At 49.0% G+C, this 20,200-nt stretch overlaps 1 protein-coding gene across 26 annotated transcripts in view; it reads left to right on the top strand.

The window, feature by feature from the left end:
- LOC106046624 (uncharacterized) overlaps nt 1-16,100 on the top strand; it is a 102,516-nt gene extending 86,416 nt beyond the window's left edge. For 22 of the 26 annotated variants that reach the window (XR_010834666.1, XR_010834664.1, XR_010834662.1 and 19 more), the window contains 5 exons: nt 560-731; nt 9,713-9,859; nt 12,792-13,049; nt 13,424-13,513; nt 15,651-16,100. Coding sequence is in view for 1 of the 26 variants with exons in the window: in XM_067004723.1 (XP_066860824.1) it covers nt 9,713-9,859; nt 12,792-12,849 (205 nt within the window). In the remaining 25 variants the exon portion in view is untranslated. The remainder of the gene's footprint in view (nt 1-559; nt 732-9,712; nt 9,860-12,791; nt 13,050-13,423; nt 13,514-15,650) is intronic. The other 4 variants (XR_010834652.1, XR_007158965.2, XM_067004723.1 and 1 more) reach the window with 1 other exon arrangement.
- The last annotated feature ends 4,100 nt before the right edge of the window (nt 16,101-20,200 follow it).

The following is a 20,200-nucleotide window of genomic DNA, read 5'->3' as shown; positions in this document are numbered from 1 at the left end:
AATTTTCTATTGAGGAGGGAATTCAGAGGTCTGTCAGAGTGATCATGTCTTGATGGTACTCATTCATTGCCTTATGATCCTTATTCTGCTCCTTTTCATACATGCAGTTTCCCCAGCAGTTCCTTTCTAGCATGTAACACCAAGCAGGACTATCTGATTATTCCTCATGACGTGTGTAAAAATGCCTGGATCCACGGTAGCCATGCTGTATAAAATATCTGGTGAAGAGTGAGCTCATTTCAGATAACAAACAAGATTTCTGTGGAAATTTGTGCCGGACCAATACACTGTCGGGCCAGCACAGCCGAGTGGCCAGCCCCAGGCCAGCCAGCGTGTGAACGCTGGCACCTGTGCTGCTCCCGCAGCTGTACCTGAGGACAGGGATTTATGTTTTTTGCTACAGACACTTCTGAAAATCTAATTATGCAACTTTTAATACTATGAATTGCTAATCAGTGGGAGATAGATCTACAAAGAGCTTTATAAATAACAACAGAATGAAATGCACTGTTTTTTCCTGGTCATAACTCCTGTGCTCTGTTTCCCCCTTCGTTTTCAGGTAAATCTCAGATTCTCTGCGCTGAAGCTGGTGCTCACCACTACTGCCCTCCACAAACATCTCTTCTCAGCACTGAGTCAAGCCCTGCGAGTCTCCCAGCCTAAGCCAGGAGGGCAGAGGAGGGCAGAGGGGTGTTTATTGTGCCAGGCAGTCCTGTTTGGAGATGAACACAGTAACGCATTTTTTGGGTTTACCATTCTGAAACACAAGAGTAACTCCAGATATCTGTTGTAAGAACAGAGTCGTGCTTCTGGCGCCCCATGGAGCCCCGATATGTGGATCAGCTGAAAGCTGCCAGGGCCCCTCCACTGCAGGGGAGAGACACCAGTCCTCACCGAAACCAAATGATGGTAATGTCTAGACCAGCTGAATGATCCAGGCCCCATCTGGGAGCGCAGAGACCACAGCGACTGGCTTTACTGCAGATCCTAGATAGGCCGTGGATTCCACAGCAGGACTCTGTTCTTATGACAGATACCCAAAGGCAGATTTTCTTTTAATTAAATATGAAAATCTATAATGCAGTCAGCATGGTGCATCTTGGTATGTTTATTTTTATACCTCATTTATTTGTTTTTGTTCTCAACATGTGCTTTCATTATGAGAGAGATTTTTATACTGACCATCTGTGCATTACGAATGAATTTCTGTTAAAACTGGAGGAGCTGGGGAGCAGCATAGAGGTCAGTTGTCTTTTTTAATATCTCAGTGGAAATGGGTGTCATTCACAGCCGTGGAATGAACACAAACTAGTCTTTTTCTTAAAATAATACTGAAATTGTAAAGTTGATACTTTTAAACTGTTCTCTTTAGGTTTCAGGATTAACAGACATTTGAGATTAGTGAAGTATTTCATACCTCGTGTACTTACCATTTCATTTTCTGTCTCTACACTCAGAAAATATTTATTGTTTCAATAATATTCTGCTTACATTTTAATATTTCTCTCTGCAGCCAAAGGGGAAAAAGCATTTAATTTGCCCAGCTCCGAAGGTGATGGCACTTATCTGTGTGTTTGTGTGACTGTAACTGCAGTTCTGTATCCAGTCCATTTTCAAGGCTCAGGGAATGGATTAGATATCACTGGGCAGAGCCCTCTGGATGTCATGAAAACAAGAAGGGAACTTGAGCTTGCCAAACCCTGTCTGGCATAGTTACCCAGATCAGTACTTGTCTGCAAAGGGCTGCTGCTCTCTCTGTTCGTATTTCTGCTCTGCCTGTCCTCTTGGCATGGTTTGAAATGATGAAGCATCCCGTATGCACCTTCCTGCTGAGCACAGGGTGCAGGTGTGGCAGGAGGGTTGCCAGTGTGAGCCCTGCAGTGTCTGTAGGTAGCGCATGGTGGTGGAAGAGCTCAGTGCCTCTGCACCCTTGCAAGGAAACTGGAAGCATTGCTTTCCAGCTTTCCCCCTCTCTGCCGTGGGGCAGACTTAGGGGTATCATAGAACCAAGTGGAGCAGCACCAGTAGTGTGGGCAGCTGCAGTGGGGAACCACGGCGTTTGGTCTTGCAGGGAGTCAGAACTCTGTGGAGGTTGCTGTTTGGCAGAACCACCGCAGGAGTCTCTGCCTGTGTGTCATGACTCCTTCAAGCTTTTAATTCCTCTGCGTCTCCCAGCTTTTACTCCTCCTTCCTCTTTGCCTTGTTATTTTTCCTTTTGACCACTTTTCAATGCTCTTAGGTCAAGGGCTTGCCCTGTGGAAAGAAAAAGCTTAGCAGAAAATTAAGAGGTTTAATCAAAGCTTCTCCAGACAGCATGAACAATCAGCAAACATTGAACTGGACAAAATGAAAGGCCATTCAGATGGAAACAGAAGAGGCCCACAGATCTCCCTTAACAAAGAACTTGATGCCATTTCCACCACCCCACGTGCCACACATTGCTGCAGAGGTTGTGGGTGAAGCCTGGGGAGGTGGGCAGTGGTGGGGCAAGGGCACCATCATGTAACATTTCTTCTCTCGGAACCTACAGCTGATGCCAGTGCTGTTGGCAATATGTACAGAGGCTGCAGGAATTCACAGGGAAAGAGCTCCTCTGTCCTGTGCCCCACTCTCAGGATATGCTCACCTGCCTCAGGCTCTGGCTGTGCCCTGAGTGCCATCCTACCCCTTCATGAAAGGATGAGTGTGATGAAAGCAGCAGCAGAGGTGGGGCAGCTTTCCTGAGCTCACAGGCTCACAGGTGTGGCTCCTCCTTGAGGCACTGGAGAAGAAACATCCATCCCTGGTGGATACAAGCCAAGTACCCCTGCACTGCAAGTTCATTCCCAAGGCCCTAGGTGCCAAGTCGGGCTGACAGACACAGCCAGCTTGAGCACCGCGCTGTGGGGCAGCAGCCCTGGGAGCTTGGCAGTGGGGTGCAGCTGGGACAGGTGTAATCTGCTTGTTGCAGAGATGTGCAGTCCTTTTGCAAGAACTGCACTAGATTCCTTTCTAACAAAAAGTGTGCATTTCCTATCCTTTCGTATGCCATTTGGCTGCATGGCATCGTGTGCCCCATACTAAGCATGTGAATGCTTGGGTACATAGGCCCTGCCGAAAGCAAGACGGTTCCCCCCCATTTACCACCCAAAAGAAAAACGTGTTCCCATCTCATCAGGCAGCTGTCTGAGGCATTATCTGCTAACTGGATGGCCTCTCCCTTCGGCTGCTGGCTCAGCACCCACTGTTGCAGCAGCGCTCCCTTCGCTGTGCTTGCAGAGGTAGGATTGGGATTTGCACCCCCAAGGTCTGGGTGGCACCTTGTAGAGAAATGTGTGTTGTGAGAGCCTTCAGCCTGCTGCCCCTCCAGACATGGGAGTGGGCATGGTTTTAGTTTGGCTGTCCATGTGTGGCATTGAGACTGGCTGCATTAGCCTGCTTAGAGTATAAGCTGTCTGCTTGCAGGAGACCCAGGAGGCCATAGCAAGTGCCTGTGCTCTGCAAAATCCATATACTGTCACTGTCAGCAGTGCCCCGCATACTTGGCCATGAGCAGAATATTACAAGCGCTTGCAGGGATCTCTTGGGCTCAAGCTGCTTTTCTGGAAGCAGTTCACCTTTGCCTCACCAGTCTTTGCATCCTTCCTGTTACGGCAGGTGCCGTGCTCTCCTTCGTGCATGCTGTTATTTACTCGGGCAAGAGACGTTGTGTGAGTGTTGAGCTCCTGATACTTGGTGCCTCTGATGGTGCTGGTATTTTGCAGCCAAAGCCAAGTAAGGCAGAGACGATGTGCTCAAGCATTCTGTCTGAGGAGAGTTTGGGTGGGGGAGAGGAAAGAAGGCTGTTAGATCTATTGCTGGCAATTTAGATTCAGAGACATTTCATCTGCAGTTCCCTCAAGTGTTGAATTGAATAAAACCAGCAGCAGCAGTGGAAAAAGAGGTGGGGGAAGGGCTCTGAGCACTCCCAGCTAAACAAAAAGAGACAGGCAGCTCATAAAAAAAAAAAAAAAAAGACGAAGAAGAAGAAGGATTGCATCCTTGGGCTGAAAATACAGATTCACGAGGAAGAGAAGAGAACGCGTGGCAGAGCCCACCTGGCAGGCAGGGAGGGCCCTGGGCAGGCGCTGCTGAAGGCTCCCAGTATTCCTGCAGTGTGAGCAGATCACAAGATTTACTTATAGGTTTCATGATTTTCCTGGGGCTTTTTGAAGCTCCAGCCATAGAATCAAGCAGGAAGAGCAGAGTCCCAGGCTTTCTTTGTGGTTTTACAAAAATTCACCTTCCAGTGCTGCAGGAGTAAAGTGCAAAAGTGAAACCCTCAGGGGTTAATAATTCAGAAAACAAAATAACTTAGCATTTATATTTTTATCATCTTTTTGACATCCCTCTGCAGATGTCCTGGGTGCCTTCCAACCAGGGGAGCTGTGCCCACACCTCTCAGGGTGGCAGCCTGCGGTCCCACTGGGAGACGCAGTGCTTGCACCAGCTGCCAGCACTGTGCCCACTGCCCAGCCCGCTGGGAGGAGGGCTTGGGGAGAAAGGGCTGGTCCACAGCAGGAGCCCAGTCTTAGCAGGACGGCCTAGGATCCATCTCAGTTTGTGCTCCGCCCAGCAAGGTCTCTTCTCCTCCTGCAAAAAAAAAAGACAGTTGCTTTCTATGCTGCTCAAGTGGCTTGCTCCCTCCAAACAGCCTTCCAGGCTCCACAGGAGCAAGCCAGGCTCCCCAAAGGCACTGGCTTTCCTCTTGTCCTCCAGCAAGCGTCATGTTGGCTGAGTAGGGAGTGAGACTTCTTTTAAGGTGCTGCCTTGCTGTTTCATCAGGTGCTGTAGCGATTTAATCCAATATTGCTGTACAGAAAACCTCCATATGGCCAGGCCAGCACAGCACTTTTATAAATGCTTACACAGCAGCAACACAGCTATCAGCACCTATTCAGGCACAAGGCAGAGTTTTAACATGTGTTTACTAGCATGTGCTTACTAACATGCCCTAATCATCACCTCTTCCCTGCTGTAGACACTGAATGTGGGCAAGATTTGTATATGTTCACAGTCCTGAGTGGCTTTATGTGTGCATGAGCTGCCTGCTGCCCGAAGGGCTGCGTGACTCAAGCCTTTGCTAGCCCTTTGCGTGTCTCAAGCCCCTTTATCTCGCCCATTGCAGGCCTCGTCTGCATGAGACAGCTAATGGGGGCACACGGGTGTTTACCTGGGGAGTATCTAGGCTGGGTATGAATCCTGCTAGAAAACAGTACATCAGAAACTGGTCCACACCAGCATTTCTATCGGTAATGGGAAATAGCAGGGCAGGGCAGGGCCTGTTCACACTGTTCAGGTCCCGCAGTCACTCGCTCAGACACAGGCATACAAATGGATGCTGGTTTGCAGCAACAGGGAGGCAGGTAAGGTGGCAGACATGAGGAGGAACCTGGCTGACCCAGCTCTCCACACTGCCCTGACAGAAGGTGTTTAGATGAAGAGCACATGAGGTCAGTCCTCCGCAGCTGACATCCAGCCAGCACCGAGTTACCCACAGCCACGCACGGCGAGGCTGCACAGCTCGGGGTGGCTCCTGGGATCCTGCTGGCTGTGGCTTGGTTGAGCACCGTGCTTAAAGTGTCCTCTGCCTTTGCTGGTACTCACATGGAAGTGCTTGTGGAAAACAAAGGCAAGGATAGGGTGAAGAGTTGGGACTTCTCAGGGCAGGCACTGATACCTTTCTTTCAGGTCATTCCAGCTGTAAGACAGGGGTCTCAATTCTGATCTCTGTCACAAGGATTTGGGAGCCTGATTAGCTACTGCCTGTAAAAGGCTGAAGAAGTCTTACTGTGAATCTAGGACCAAAGAGCAGAGAAAGAAAGAGGCTCGCTTATGGGCATGTATTATGCTGCCCTGATTTTCTCCCAATGTTATCGATCTAGCGGCTTGCTAAGACACAGCCCTGCCTGCTGTAGTGGTTTAATTCATTTTTAAGCATCATTATTTTTCATGTTGTGGTCTTCCCCTGCTTGGGGTGCTTCTCATTGCCCATCCCCAAAAATGTCCATTCCTGTCTGTGTTTCATGGCACGCACTGCTCCCACATGTGTGCGTGTGCACACCAGGGAGATGGAGAGGCAGCTTCAGCTACACTAAGCAATTAAACTCCGGTAGCTCAGGGATGAGCAGGAGGCCGTGATTTTCTTTTCCTTTGCAGTAATTGCCTCTGCAATCAGCTTTGATCACCCGAGAGCAGAGGAGATGAGTGCTGCAAGTTGACATCAGTGGTTTTAATATATCCATTTACATATACAGGAGCAGTGCAGCATACAGCTTTCCATAGCGCCTCTGACCTGAAACCATCGCCGCTCCATAGACACCTCATTTAATTTAATACTTCACCGCCACTGCGGAAGCCACAGGATGGGGATGGGAGGGGGGATAATCAAGCCCTCACTCTCTCGCTCTCTGTGAATGTCTGTAGAAATGACATGAAAGTAATTGCTTTTGAAAAGCAAAGCAGAAATGGCACAATTGATTCCACTTAAATGAGAGGAAGAGGGGTGGGGGTGGGGGATGTTCACCCTAAACATACCACCTTCTTTCCTGCTGCAAGTAAATCGCTTCGTGAGGATGAAGGAAAGGTGGGCTCGTCTCTGAGCGGCACACAGGTGAAGGAGGTGAACACAGACAGGCAGCGCTGTTTTGAGCAGGATGCATCCTCTTGGCTAACTCAGACCCAAAGGCAGCCGCTGCTTTATGAAGCCATACGACATCCCTTGTCGCAGGCTTTTCTGTTGCTGAGAAGCAGGTAGGGAGCCACACAGCACTGAGCATTCTAGAGTTATTCTGCCTCCCAAACCCACTCGCCTGCCTTGCATCTGGCAGGCGTGTTTGTCCTGCATGCTGAGGAGCATTCCTCTCCGTCTCCAGCCCATCGCAGACCAGCTGCGCAGACACAGCTTTGTGACCCCAAGCTGTCTGAAGCCGTCTGGCACGGTGCCTGCCGGTGGGTGCCTGTCCACCCGCCAAGGGACGGTGTCTCCTCCGCAAGCTGCCCTGCACACACCACTGCCTGTCCCGTCAGCGCAGCCACACCCTGGCCGGTGCAGAGGAGCGGCCCCTGGCCTCGCCACTGGCCACCAGGCCGTGTGCGGAACCCGGCCTTGCGGGGCGGCTGCTGGGGGCATGGGGCAGCAGCAAGGGCCAGGCGTTCTGTGGCTGCCAGCCCCTGGGCCAAGTATGGGAAGAAACCACCACACAGCAGTCTCAGGGATGCTTCCTTGAGACGTCTCAGGCACCAAAGCAAAGCAGAGAGTTTGCAGAAAGCCTGCAGTACTTGGTTCTTGTATGCTCATGTTGCAATGGAAGCCAGCTGTCATTGCAGGCAAAGTAAGAGGGATCTGGGAATCAGGCAGTGCTCCCGTCCGCTGCTGACCACTGCAGGGGTGCCTTGCAGCCAGGCACATCCTTCTCTCTTCAGAGCACGTGGTGATAACTGCTATGTCCTGTGTTCAACACAAAGATGTTCTTTACTATAGCAGCATACAGGCATGCAAGCACATGAGCTCACACTTAGATCCACTCCGAATTTAAATGTTTTCCTTTTTTTTTTCAGTGTGCATCACACTGGACAGCTATAACCTTTTTCAGTGTGGGTTTGAACGGTTTACATGCATCCAGAACATGGCTTGGAGGAATGCAGGCTACTGAGCTAATAACAATGTCTTCAATACAACTTTAATGTAGACATTAAAGTCATTTTATGTTAATTACATGCAAATTGATTATTAGTGTATATATTGAATGTTGACAGCTGGGTGACAGTCTTCAGTAAATATGTTTTACTGATCAGTTAGCATTTAATTAATATTGAAATTCTCTCTAGGTTTAGTAAGACAGTTAGTGAACATTAATTAGGCCCCTGACTGGCTGCGTATGTTGCAGGACATCCACAGTGCTGGCAGGGCACCACCGTGCTCGGCTGCTCTGCCGGGTGCAGGCAGGCAGGTGGGCCTGGAGAGGGCTGGGGGCAGCAGTCTGGCCGCAGGACAGACAGACACGTGCCCCTGAACAGGGAAGTTTCCAGAAGATGTTTCTTTAGAAGAGCTCCCCGCACAGCCCTGGTACAAAGCAGCCAAGGGCAGGCATGCTGCAGGGAGTGGAGGTGGTGCTGCCACAGCAGGTTTTGTGGTCATGTGCATCAAAGTTGCAGTGATGACAACTGAGGTGATGCCTGCTCAGTGCAACACCAGTCCTGCAGGGCTGGCCAGGCTAGCCAAGGGAGCTTCGGATGCTCCGCCTTGCCCATTGTTTTGCGCTTTCTGTCCTGGGTTTCAAGACCAGTGAGCTGTGCCTGCACGCAACAGCAGAAGCCTTGGGCTGCTTTCAGGGGCGAGCCAAGGGACAGGGCAGGGGAAACAGGTCTGGGCAAGAGGCAAGGGCACAGAGACTCGGGCGGTACAGTGCCTGTGTTGCTCTCAGGTCCTCTCTTCTTCCTGGCTTTAGGAAGAGACTCGCATGGTTTTGCCCACATATAGCCTATATGGGACCTGTTGACGGGGGAGGAAGAATACACTAGATCTCTGCTGGAAATCTGTTCTGTGTGTGTTCAGCCTTGTCCCTGCACTGCTGCATGGTGGCACAGGCACTGCTCGCAGTCTAGTCTGATGTCTGACGCAAGATGTCTGTGGTGGTTGTGCCCTGCACATTATCTCGTTAGTGTGATCAGGTAACTATGGAGTGTCCATTTCCCCATAAAGCAAGGCTGCTCCTGGTCATCCATGAGTAGTGAAAGCAGCATGTTCTTTTCACTTGCAATGGTCACTTTAACTGTACATAGGGCCCTTTTTTATGGCCAGGCACGGCGCAGCCCCTGCCAGCAGCAGTGTTTCTTAGTGCTGAATTTAAAACACCAAGCGGACCAATTCTGGGGCTATGTGGCCAGTGTTTTCTCTTGCTTCCCCACCACAAGTGGGGCAGGAGCCATGCAGAGCCCATGCTATCAGCCCACACATCTGCGCACTCTGGCCATGCCCGGAGTGGGTGAGCAGCGTCTCGGAGACGTCCATGGCAGAGGCACCAGGGCCAGTGGCAGGGGAACCGCTCCACTGCAGGGTTGCAGCAGCCCCATCAGCTCTAGCGGATCAATACTTGAGCCTTGTCATGCTAATTGCTCTTTGGTTGACATTCATGATCCTTTCCTGTTCCCTCCCTGTGTAAACTCTGTGAAGCTGGGATGCCAAGAAGTGAAAATGCCAAGCCCTCAGAGCCTGCTGCTGTTCCCTACCCTAGCTGCAGGTACCATGCTCCCTTCCCCTTCACCCCACTCAGGAAGCACCTGGTGGGGTCCTCAGCACACGGCAGAGCTGCAGCACGTAGCTGCATCAGGAGCTGGTTATTCAGCCATCAGTTAAAATAACTGGCTTTGCTCGGTTGCCCTTTGCCCCCCTGGCCCAGCCTGTCTGACACCCCCTCCATGAGCTGAAGCACCTCATGCAGCTCTCTCCCAGCCTTCCCCAGTCCAGAGACACCACTGCTGCCGCAGCGGGCGTCAGATCACACCTACCATATTGGCTTCCTGTCCCCAGAACATCAGGTTTTTGCGGCTATTGTGCACGGGGGGTGTCTCCTCCCGACAATCCCCACCCCCAGCAGCATCAGGCCTGTGCTGTTCAGGGTTTTGTTAAGCCGTTTAGTATTAATTGATTTTTTTTTCCATTTTTTCTTTCTTTCCCTGGGCGGGTCAATAGCTGGATGCTCAAGAGCAGAGGATCTATCAACTGCAGACCAAGCAGAGGGAGAGGCAGGCAGAACTGGAGCAGAAATGCAGCCGAATCCAGCAGCTCAGCCAGGACCTGGAGGCCAGCCACCAGCTGCAAGAGGAAGCTCAGAAGCAGGTAGGGGAAGATGCCAGCACAGTCTAGCTCGGTGGGCCAGGCTGGGAACTTTATTTAATGCATTCACAACGGTGGTGGTAATCCACTGTTTTCATTTAAATGACAGCATAAGGAAGGGCTAATGATGCAAAAGTGGAGTCTGTCAACTCACAGCGAGGAGGGGAAAGTCCGGGGAACCGGGGAGACTGGCTGCAGCTCTGCCGACTGTAAATAGGTGCTTGGATTGCACTTGATTTGAGGGTGTGACTGCTGTAATGTGCAGAAGTCCTGGATGTTGATCCTATTGCTGATCTCCTCAGAGAGAAGGAAAGAGGGTGGCTGGTGGAGAAGAGGAGGGGGAGATCATGCCTCCCAGGACAGTGCTGTCCTGGCTGGTGGTAACGGCGACATGTAGTCAGCCAGGAGACAAGGCTTGTTCAGAGCTGCTCAGCTATGATGACGTGGATGAAACCCTGAATTTGCTCCAGGACATGCAGACATTTGCAATGGGAGTACCCTCATTGCTCTGTGGACCTGACAGGAGGCCTACTGGGCAGTGTTTGTGCCAGTCCTCACTGTGCTGTGTCTGTTTGGTCCCCTGCCCTGATAGAGCCCTCTCCTCCAGTCCCTGCATTTCAGAAGCTGCCAGGAGTCAAACAGCTCAGACAGCGTATTCCTTCTGCACATGAATCTGGCTTGGGGGTGTGCGCTATTCGCATGTCTCCTCAGCCACGGGTTTATCTGCCTGCTGTCTGCTTGGGCACCTATAGTCGTGAATGGATTTTGACAACAAGCTGCGATTCAGATCCACAAGGCAAACACATTCTTGGATGTGAAGAGAGTGGATCCTGAAAATCTGTGCAGCTACTGCTGCTGCACACTGTAGGATTACTTGCTTAACCTGCAGCTGTCGTCCATGGTACCTGCCTCTAATCTCTTTCAGCACCTCATAAGCCAGAAAAAATATGTCTACTTTAAAACTTGGTAGTGAAATATTCTCAGTGTTCTGGAAGACTAAATCTGCCAGGTAGTCCTGATACTGGAGTATTAGGTCCCAGCATGCTGGATGGCAGGAATGAGCTCAGCACAGCTGGTTTGTCCAGAATGAGGGCAGCATTTTAGAATCTGGGTGGTTTTTTTCCCCTTGTTGTTTAAAGTGGAAACATTTTGTTTCCCTTAATTTGGTGATAATGAGATATGTTCTTAGCATTTGAAGAAACATAACTAGATACTGTTCCTTGTACTGCCAAGTCATCCTTTGTTCTCCAAGTGTGTATGTGTGTGTGAAGAGACAGCACAGCATGTGGGCAGAATTGCATGTTGCAAGCCTGTTTTCAGATTGCCCACTGGAGAAGGCTGGTTGCTGGCAGTTTGCTTGCTTTTCTCTACTTGTGTGCATGAATGGCGGAGGACAAATGAATCTGAGTGCATCAGTGTGTGCCTGCATTTTGCTCTGCACATGTGTATGGGTGACCGTGTATGGATTTGTTTGGGGAGAGCATGACAGGGCAGGAATGACACTTCTGTTGCTCCTTATAGTTACTGTCTTACTCCCTCCTCATCCCACCCCACCCCATCCCACCCCACCCCATCCCTTCCATTTGAAGATGCTGAGTTTAGACAAGTCTAGCTGCTTGATTTGGGTGTGAAAGTGACAGATACAACACACCATCTCTAAACTTTATCCTACAAAATTCCCAATTACACTACATCAAGTCCTGTTACATAAAATTCTAACACTGTTCGGGGTCAGAACAGTGCTCCACCTAGCTCTGTGTCTGACAGTAGTTTATGCCCATGCCTCAGAAAGAGACAAAAAATGGGAAGGTTTGATATTGCCCCAAGATGCTCTCCCACCTCTCTGGTTAAGGGGTTCTTAAGCCCAAGCTGGAGTCTTTGTGTTTAACAGCCCTTGAGGATTTTTCATCCATAATTTGTCACACTATTTTTGTAACTCCAATTTTATCTGGCTTCTGCAATGTCTCATAGCAGCAAGTTCCACTGTTTAACCATGCACACGATGCAGAACCACTTCTTTTTGTTTCTTATGAACTGCCACCTGACATTTTCTTTTGTTTTATTGGAAGAGACCATGACCAATCATTCCTTAGTCACTTCCTCTGTGACACTTGCAATTTTACAGACCTCTCTCATGTTTTCTTTCCGTCATCCTTCTCCCAGACAGAAGGGCCCCAGTATTTTTTGTTGTTGTTAGTAGGGAAACCATCCCAACATTAAGTCACCTCTTGTCACCCTTCACCATATTTTTAATTTGTTCTGTTGCTTTCAGTTCTGTTATTTGTGTAGTTTCAGGGAGTGCCAGAGTTTGACTGAAAACAAAGCAGCCCTTCTCATCATGCCAGCTTACACCTTGCTGATCTCTTCTCCCATCTTCTTCAGTGGGGCCAAACTTTTTCCCTTCTCTCCACATCCCCCACAACTTGTGCCAAGAGCTACTGTCCCATTCCAGGAGCACTATTCTACCTCCACAGTCCTGGTGGTCCAAGGAAGCTCAGTGAGGAACTCCTCTGGTCCATAAGCATCTTTTTGCTTGTGTATGAATCACTTTCCTGTCCCCACAGGGTCTCAGAACTCACTCCTCAGTATTCCCCCCACACACACCAGCACTTCCTCCTTTGCTCTTGTGCCAGCTGACAGACACATCTCTGGTGCAATGGCATCATCCATGTGATGTTGATAATATCCTTGAGAGCTTGCGGGAGGGAAGACAGCAAGATGGCACTAGCCCTGTTGGTCATACACAGGCCGTTAAGCACTCTCTGGGCATGTGTCTGTCCTCTGCAACAGCAATTCAAAGCTCTTGGTGTTTTTTCCTTATGCATTTGACTTGTGTGGCTGCACATCAGTCCAAGGCTGCAGAATATTTCATGACCCTTTCCTCTTGCTGCTTTTCCACTGCGGTCTTTAATCACCTTGCTCCCATCTCTTCCAGTGCAGTACTTCCCACTGGAGTACTTTCCAGTGGAGTCTGGAAAAGAACAGCACAGTGAACCAGCCCAAAGGTGAGAGAAGGGGAGGAGAGTTTGCAGGATTTTGTCCTGAAGAGAAGGAGCCTGTGGAAGATCAGTGCCATCCCCAGATCCAGGAGGCTGCTGCATGGGTATGGCTGCAGCACACTGCAGAGATGGAGAGAACATCACATTAAATAGATCTAAATCCAAACAGTAGAAGAGGGAAAGAAAGGGAAAAGGTGAGTGAAAACTATTTCATGTCATTTCCTACATGCTTTTGAAACTGCACAGTCCCTTCAACCTGACCCAGTATATACTGCCAGAGAGGAAAAGGAAGAATAAAGTGTATCTGGCCAGCACAGTACTGTGTACAGAGGAGCTAAAACTGCAAGCACCATACTTGTTAGATTGCAAAATGTTCTCTTGATTTCCATTGTGATTCATATACCGGGGTGAACAGTACCTGAAACAGATAGGTAGAAAGTGACAGAAAAGCAAGACAAAGGCACGCAGTGTTCTGTGTTGTCCTTGCTGCTACAGTCCTTAAATCTATTATGTTTCAACTTTTAAGCACATTAAGTCAAGAATGCTCTCCTTTCTCTTTTCTGTGAAGAGCAATGTAGACTGGAATAAGGTGGCATCGTTGTCACCATCACTCTTACCGTCCTGGGACCCTGCAGATCAAGCTGGACTTAGAGCAGAGGTAGGTGCTCCAGACAGTGGCCTAATTGGCCCTCTCCCACTGTCCAGGCAGATAATTACTGGTCAGACAGTAAGGAGGGGAGACAAGACCTACACACACTCAGGAAAGTCACTGCATGTTCACAGGGAACCTCAGCAGCTGGCATGTTAGCACTCTAAGGTGGAGCTAAGTGGCTGACCTCAGGAGCTGGTTGGTCTTCCAGCTGGCAGAGTACAATACACCTTACAGAGTGTAAAGCGCAGAAACAGGCCTGGGGCTGCTGGCACAAGCTAACAGTAAAATAAGTGAGCAGGAGGCAGGCAACTCAAGGGACTGGAGACCAGAACTGGAAGTTCAAGAGCCTCTAGAGGCAGTGGTTTTGGGGACAGGAGCAGGGGGGCATGGGGCAGCACAGAGAGAGGATGCCTCTCCAGAATAGGGCCATGTAGGGGAAAAAGGAACCTGGGAAAGGCCAGCAGCCTGTAAGCCAGGCCTCTCCTTCTGTGTGTGCTGCTGAGGTGAGGTTTTGAGCCAGACACAGCTGCTGATAAATCTGCTGGTTTGGGGGCTTTGTGCTCCCAGGGCTGGCAGTCCCAGGATGCCTGTAGCAGGCTGCACATATCCGGAGTCTGCAGCCCCGAGTGTCAGGTGTAATTTAGCACTGGGAGCATGAGTTATGGTCCTGCCCTTTAAGGAAAGGCTAGCAGCACAGCCCTGCCTGTCAGCCAAGTCCCCCACCTGCTCATGAGCTCTCCTGGTGAATGAATCAGGATTTGGCACATCATTGTTTAATATAGCCCCCATGCTAATGTCTTTTTGAAATGAAACCGAGAAAGCTGTTAACCTCAGTTAGCCAGCTGTCCTCACAATGACCTGGATAAATCATTGTAGCAGGAGCCCCAAAGAACACCGTGCTCGCTGCTTTGGAAAATGGAGCTGATGGTGAAGGACTGTGCTCCTAGTGCATGCTAGGAAGGCTGGTGCAGCCATGCCAGGAGCCCTGCTGGTGCTCCAGGCTGGGTGTCAGGTTCTGCAGAGTTGCAAAGGCTGGAGAGTTCACTGGCACATTCCCTCCCGGAAAGCCATGAGAGGAGTCATGGCTTTATGCTGCAGGTGGAAGAGAGTGCCTGGACAGAGGCTGGCATAATGGTGAGAGAAGGCACTTTAATTTCCAGCACCCACAGGTCAGCTGATCTGGCCTACATTCAGCATCTTGTGTCAGGTTTGGGGGGGTATGACATTGCAGTGTAGCTGATCTGCATGGCTATCTCACACAACCCTGAAGGTCAGTCACAGCACAGCTTGGCATCGCTATGTGCAGAGAGACTGCTGGGCAGGGCTGCTGCCTGTTTTCTGTCATGAGCTGATCTTTCAGCAGATTGAGAAGCTGACCTCCATCCTGAAGAGCCTCTCTCAGGAGTCAGAAAGGCACAAGCAGGAGGAAGAGATGAGGCTGCAAGACATAGCACCTGTCCTTCAGTATGAACCATGAAAGAGAGATGTAGTGATGTATTATCTCTAGGCTGAGCTACAAGACACTGACCTGCTGGTAAGACATCTAGGAGAACGTCCAAATTCATGGCAAGCAGGGAAATCTCAGCAGCCAAAGGCCGGACTGGTCTGAGCCTAGTTTTTATGTATGCAGTTGAAGCATCTGCTTTGGTCCATCACGTGCACTGGAGTGATTTGGTGCAACAGGAGCATCACGTATTGCTCCGTAGGACCTGTCACGTGTCAGAACTAGAGCTCAAGGTATGGTCCAAGTTCCTCCCTGCCAAAGCATCCCGGGCATGTGTGAAGAGTAGAGGAGATCTGATGCAGCGTTTGTCTAGGCTGATGTGGCCTAGACAAAGACATCTTTAACAGAGCCAACATCAGCAGCCTTAGAGAAAGGTGCAGGAAATTTACAGCAGGTGGCTTGAAGCAGCTTGCTCCAGAGGCTGATTTAGAGATTGGCTCATGCTCAGGACAGGGCATTGCTCTCTGCAAAGCTGTTTTGACTCTGGGAGCTGTTATCTGTAGAAAGGCCTCATTACTTTATCTGTTTTCTCACAGGGCACTCATAGCTGCTGTCTCTTTGTACAGCAGTGAGTTCCACCAGACGGGTTTTCTTTTGTTGTTTCTGATCTGGATGATTTTATTTTTTTTTCTTCTCCAGCATTACTGAGGAAAATCACGCCAGCTGCATGTCAGAAACTCTTGGAAAGAGGAACAAAGACATCTGTTCTCCATGTCCATGAAGGCATGCACAAGAATTAATGGGCGTATCCTGCACCAAGAAAGATTCAGGTTAGGAACAGCTTCTAATGGGGAGGAGAGCAAAGCACATGAACAGACTGCCAGGGGCCAGAGGATTCTGCATCACGAGAAATCTTAAAGGACAGAAACAAAAGACAGGGCACTTGAAGTTCCCATCTCAGAACAGGAGGATGGGTTATCATCCTCCCAAGGTTCATGCCAGCCTTGCTCATTTCCTAAATCTAACCTTGCTCAAACCTTGAAACTCAACTCTGCCTTTTTCAGAGCCTCACTGTTCAGCACTCATGTGATAACGACATACCATTTACCAGCGTGATTCTCCTTTCTAAAAAAGTAACTGTGCTTGAGTCTTGGGTGGGTGCTCATTTCCAACTGTGATTCACCTGATCTTCACAAGACTCAGCCCCAGCTTTGTGCTTCAGATGGTGTCACATCTCCAGCTGTGCTGTCCATGTTCCTGTGATGGGTAGCAGTGTTGGTTTGTGGGAGTACTCTTCCCTCTTTCTTGGCACCTCATTGTTATGCTCCTGCAAGCTTTGTCACAGGAGACTTGCTGAGGAGTACACACACTACTGTTTTCCCTGAAAATTCATCTTTATGTATCTTCCTCGTTAGTGATGTTCCTTCAACACTCTTCTCAGGGAACAGGGTTCTCTTCTCTGTCCTGAGTAGGGGGTTGGGGGATTCTGTATGCATGGAGTCTGTCCCCTTCCAGCCCTCTGGAAGGACAAGTAATTAGATCCACCCAATTCCTCATACAGGACTCTTAGCACTCACCTGAACGTGCTGGGCTGATGACTTGGTGCTCTTTCACATGTTCCAAAGCAGCGCACTGTCACTGTCTGGGACATTCCTGGGTAAAGACGTGCTCTGCAGGGTGAGCAGAGGCCTCGGTGCAGCTGGCTGAGAACTGCTGCCAGAGTCCTGAATGAAGCAGGTAAACATCAGGCCTGCCTGCCAGAACTGCACAGTTGACAGTCTCTAAGTTGTTCTCTTCAGTGATATATCCAGCAATCTGCACTGCTTCAGCTGCACTGGCGGTGCCTGGTTTGCTGAGTAGCACTCAGGAACCCGCATGTGGAAAGAAAGCTGGATGTTGCCCGTTTTACAACCTACATATCTGGTCACAAGTTACTCAGTAGTCAGAACATGTGCTTTAACATATGCTGAAGAGAGCAAGCAGAGCCTGGAGGATGTCAGTGGGTGATGAAGGCTCTGATACCATCATCTGTATGACATGTGCTGCTGTGCCTCGGGCTTTGGCCTGAGCACTGCAGTTCCACCCTTGGTGGTAAACATAAGAGTAGATGAAGCAGAGATGGGAGTGTAGATTTGCTATTTGCTATCAGAACTTTTGGATTCAATTTCCATTCTCAGTAAAATAGCTGTGTGCGGTTTCCTACATGTGCTGCTTTGCAAATAAGTTGTGCAGGACATGGCTATCAGTCAGAGACCACCTGGAGAGCAAGGTCAGCTTGATGCTATTTAGTTTTGCTGTGCAGTGGCTGGTGCAGGCAACATGGAGGTGCGGGTCTGACTGATGGAAAGGTCTCACCTCTGTTCCTTTGTAGCTGCAGGAGCCTACTGCCCTTTGCCTACCCAGTGTTTGAGTGCAGTCATGGTACTTAATAGCTGGAGAAGTAGAATTGCCTGGATATCAGCAGTTGACTTATCTGCTTTCTTCTCAGTACCTAGCAAGGGTGCAATTCTTAGTGAGATGTTGCCTACCCACACAGCCTCACCCTGTCTATGGAATAGCAGCCATGTTAGTACTTAGGAGCACCCACTTGGTCCTCAGCAGGATGGTGGAATGAGCACACATATGCCATATACCAGAACACAGGGCAGCTCACATAGACGTAGACATCCCAACAGTGCTGGTGGCGTAAAGGGGCTAGACATAGACAGCCAAAATAGCCAGTGGGAACTGTGAGTGACATGGGAAGGTGAACTCGGTCATCTGTGTAGACACTGGAGAAGTACCCCAACAGGTACCTGGGCCTAAGAGCCAGTTCTACAACACAGATGTTAGAGGAAATAAAGGAAATGATAAAGCATCGACTAAAATGGTCTGCAAGGCTGGTTTCTCTCCGTGTAGCCTCTGAAGGAGCAGTCTTTGGGGCTACGGAGAAATGAGGTTAATGCAGAGCCACAGCTGTTTGTATAGCTGCAGTCTTTAAGAGAGACTTGGGAAAACTAGCTTGGATTCCAATGAATATTTACAATTACACTGTTCCAAAGCTGAATCCAATCACATCACTGCAGTATGTAGGCTTTGTGCATCAAAAGAAAATGAGAGAAAAGCAGGAAAGATGGAGTTGCCTTTGGAGAGACTTAGAGCGCAGATCTCCCTGCTTGTGGCAGAACTAAAATGCTTTATTTCTGATAGGAGCAATTTATTCTTCAGGCATTTTGCTCAATATTAGAAAGTGCCTGGCTGTTTTTTGAAGTGAGTCTTCAGTAGGTGGTCTTTAATTCAGAGTGAAATAAAGGAATGGAAAGTGTTGTAGTCCATAATTTTGACACGGTACTAACAAACTCCAGAAATAGGGGAGGATTTCCAAACTAGAGCAGAGACCTCTTCTGCTCACTGAGTTCTAGGTTACTATGTGGAAGAGGCCTGGACAGAGCTGCCCTTGTTAAAATCATGCTTCTAATATGATCTTCGACTGGTTACCATTAAACAGGATGATCTAACAGGGAAAGGAAAGGGAAATGCTGGATGAACATTCACTGCAGCTTAGTATTGGCCTCTTCTTTTTTTTGCAGTGGAAAGTACACAAAAAGAATGATGTAGGGGAATCACTGCGTGATAAGAATACAGAGGATTTGTGACTGCTAGACCACTGCAGAGAGCTGTGTGCAGCAGAATAGGAAGTGTGTGGCAAAGCAAAGGCACTTCATGAGATGACAAAAGGAATAGTACCAAGCAGATCACCTCCAAGAGCTGCTCTGGTGGCCTGCCCATATTGTCTGTGATCAACTCTTCTATGTGGTGCCAAGGGAAATTACCTTAGATTCTCAGTCTTGTATTCCTTGTGTTGGCAGCTGGGAGAGCTGTAGGAAAGGGCTTTACAAAATGAAGAGACACCCATCTGGATGCTTTGAAAAAATCTATGATGTGCTCCGTCAGTTCCATATATTGGGATTTTTTATGGAACTCTGACACGCTGGAGCAGTTGTAGAAGAAGGCAGGCATGAGAAGGGACAAGAGTACAGAGCAGACTGGGGAAAATATGTTTTACATTACCAGAAATTATGCTTTTTATTCAGACATTGCATGGCATGCATCAGTGTTGCCAAAACATGGCTGCAACACTGAATACTGCCTGCTGCTCTAATGTACAAGGGTTGTGAATAATTTCTGGCTTGCTGTGGTACTACAGTACCAGAACACCAGTGTTCTTAATTACAGATATTTAAGGTATATCCCTCCATTCCACCATGAAGACATTCCCTAGCACCATGGCTGCATGACAGCAGGTGCTTTGAGAAAGTCAGTTTAGGATTTACAGTACAAGAATGTGCACTTACTCTGACAGAGGGTGTACTTACAAGCACACCTGACCTGGAAGAGTGACATCTGAAGGGCTAGCCTCCTCCATCCCCAAGGCCCCAGCAGGCAGCATGCCTCCACCCTGAACAGAGGGCAGCATGTTGCTGTTTTCAGACTGCTAATCCCTTTGCATGTTTTGAAGATGATGCTGTTTCCTAGTGCATTTCATCTTGTGGCTGCACAGATCCCTTCTTCTGGATGGTGATCTTAAAGGCTGATGATGGGAAATCCCAGGAAGCTGGTCTCTGATCTAAGTCACACTGCTGGTGGAGGAAAGCACTCTGACACATGCAGGCATGGCACAGGGTGTTCCCTGCAGCTTGGCACATACTGAAGTCGATAGCCCTCAGCAGGAACTTGCATTCAATATTATACTGTCTAAGAGGCTTAAAATCAACTGTGACATTTCAGTATAGCTACAAAAATCTTGTTTTCAGTTTCTCCACTGGTAGCTTGCTTTAGAATGAGGCAGTGCAATTTGGTAATTGATTCTTGGAATCCAGCTAGTACATATGCACTGGGGTATTTGGAATCATGTCCTGTAATATGAAAAAGTCATTCATTTCATTCATTTGGAGGTCCCTTGTGGGCATGGTAACTGCCCAGACAAATTCCACATGAAGATGAGAAATGTGACAGAAATCAGGCAGAGGCCAGTTCTGTGTGCTGCAGAAACAACAATGCAGTTTTGCACTGACCAGGAATCCACTTTGCTCCATCTTGCTCTCTGCAGCTTATTGTAGGTTCTTATACCAGCTCCTGGCAGATACCAGTTGCTGCAGCAAAAAAACAGAACTCCAGATGACCAAAAGAGTAGCATGCTTGCACACTTCTGGTAAACTCACAGCCTGCTGGAAAACTACCAAATAGTTGCTGGTGTCAGAAGCAGGTAA

This window comes from Anser cygnoides, chromosome 12 (assembly GCF_040182565.1).
Source record: "Anser cygnoides isolate HZ-2024a breed goose chromosome 12, Taihu_goose_T2T_genome, whole genome shotgun sequence".
Classification (NCBI taxonomy): domain Eukaryota; kingdom Metazoa; phylum Chordata; class Aves; order Anseriformes; family Anatidae; genus Anser; species Anser cygnoides.
The sequence above is the reverse complement of the archived record's forward strand: the minus strand, read 5'-3'. Positions and strand labels throughout refer to the sequence as shown.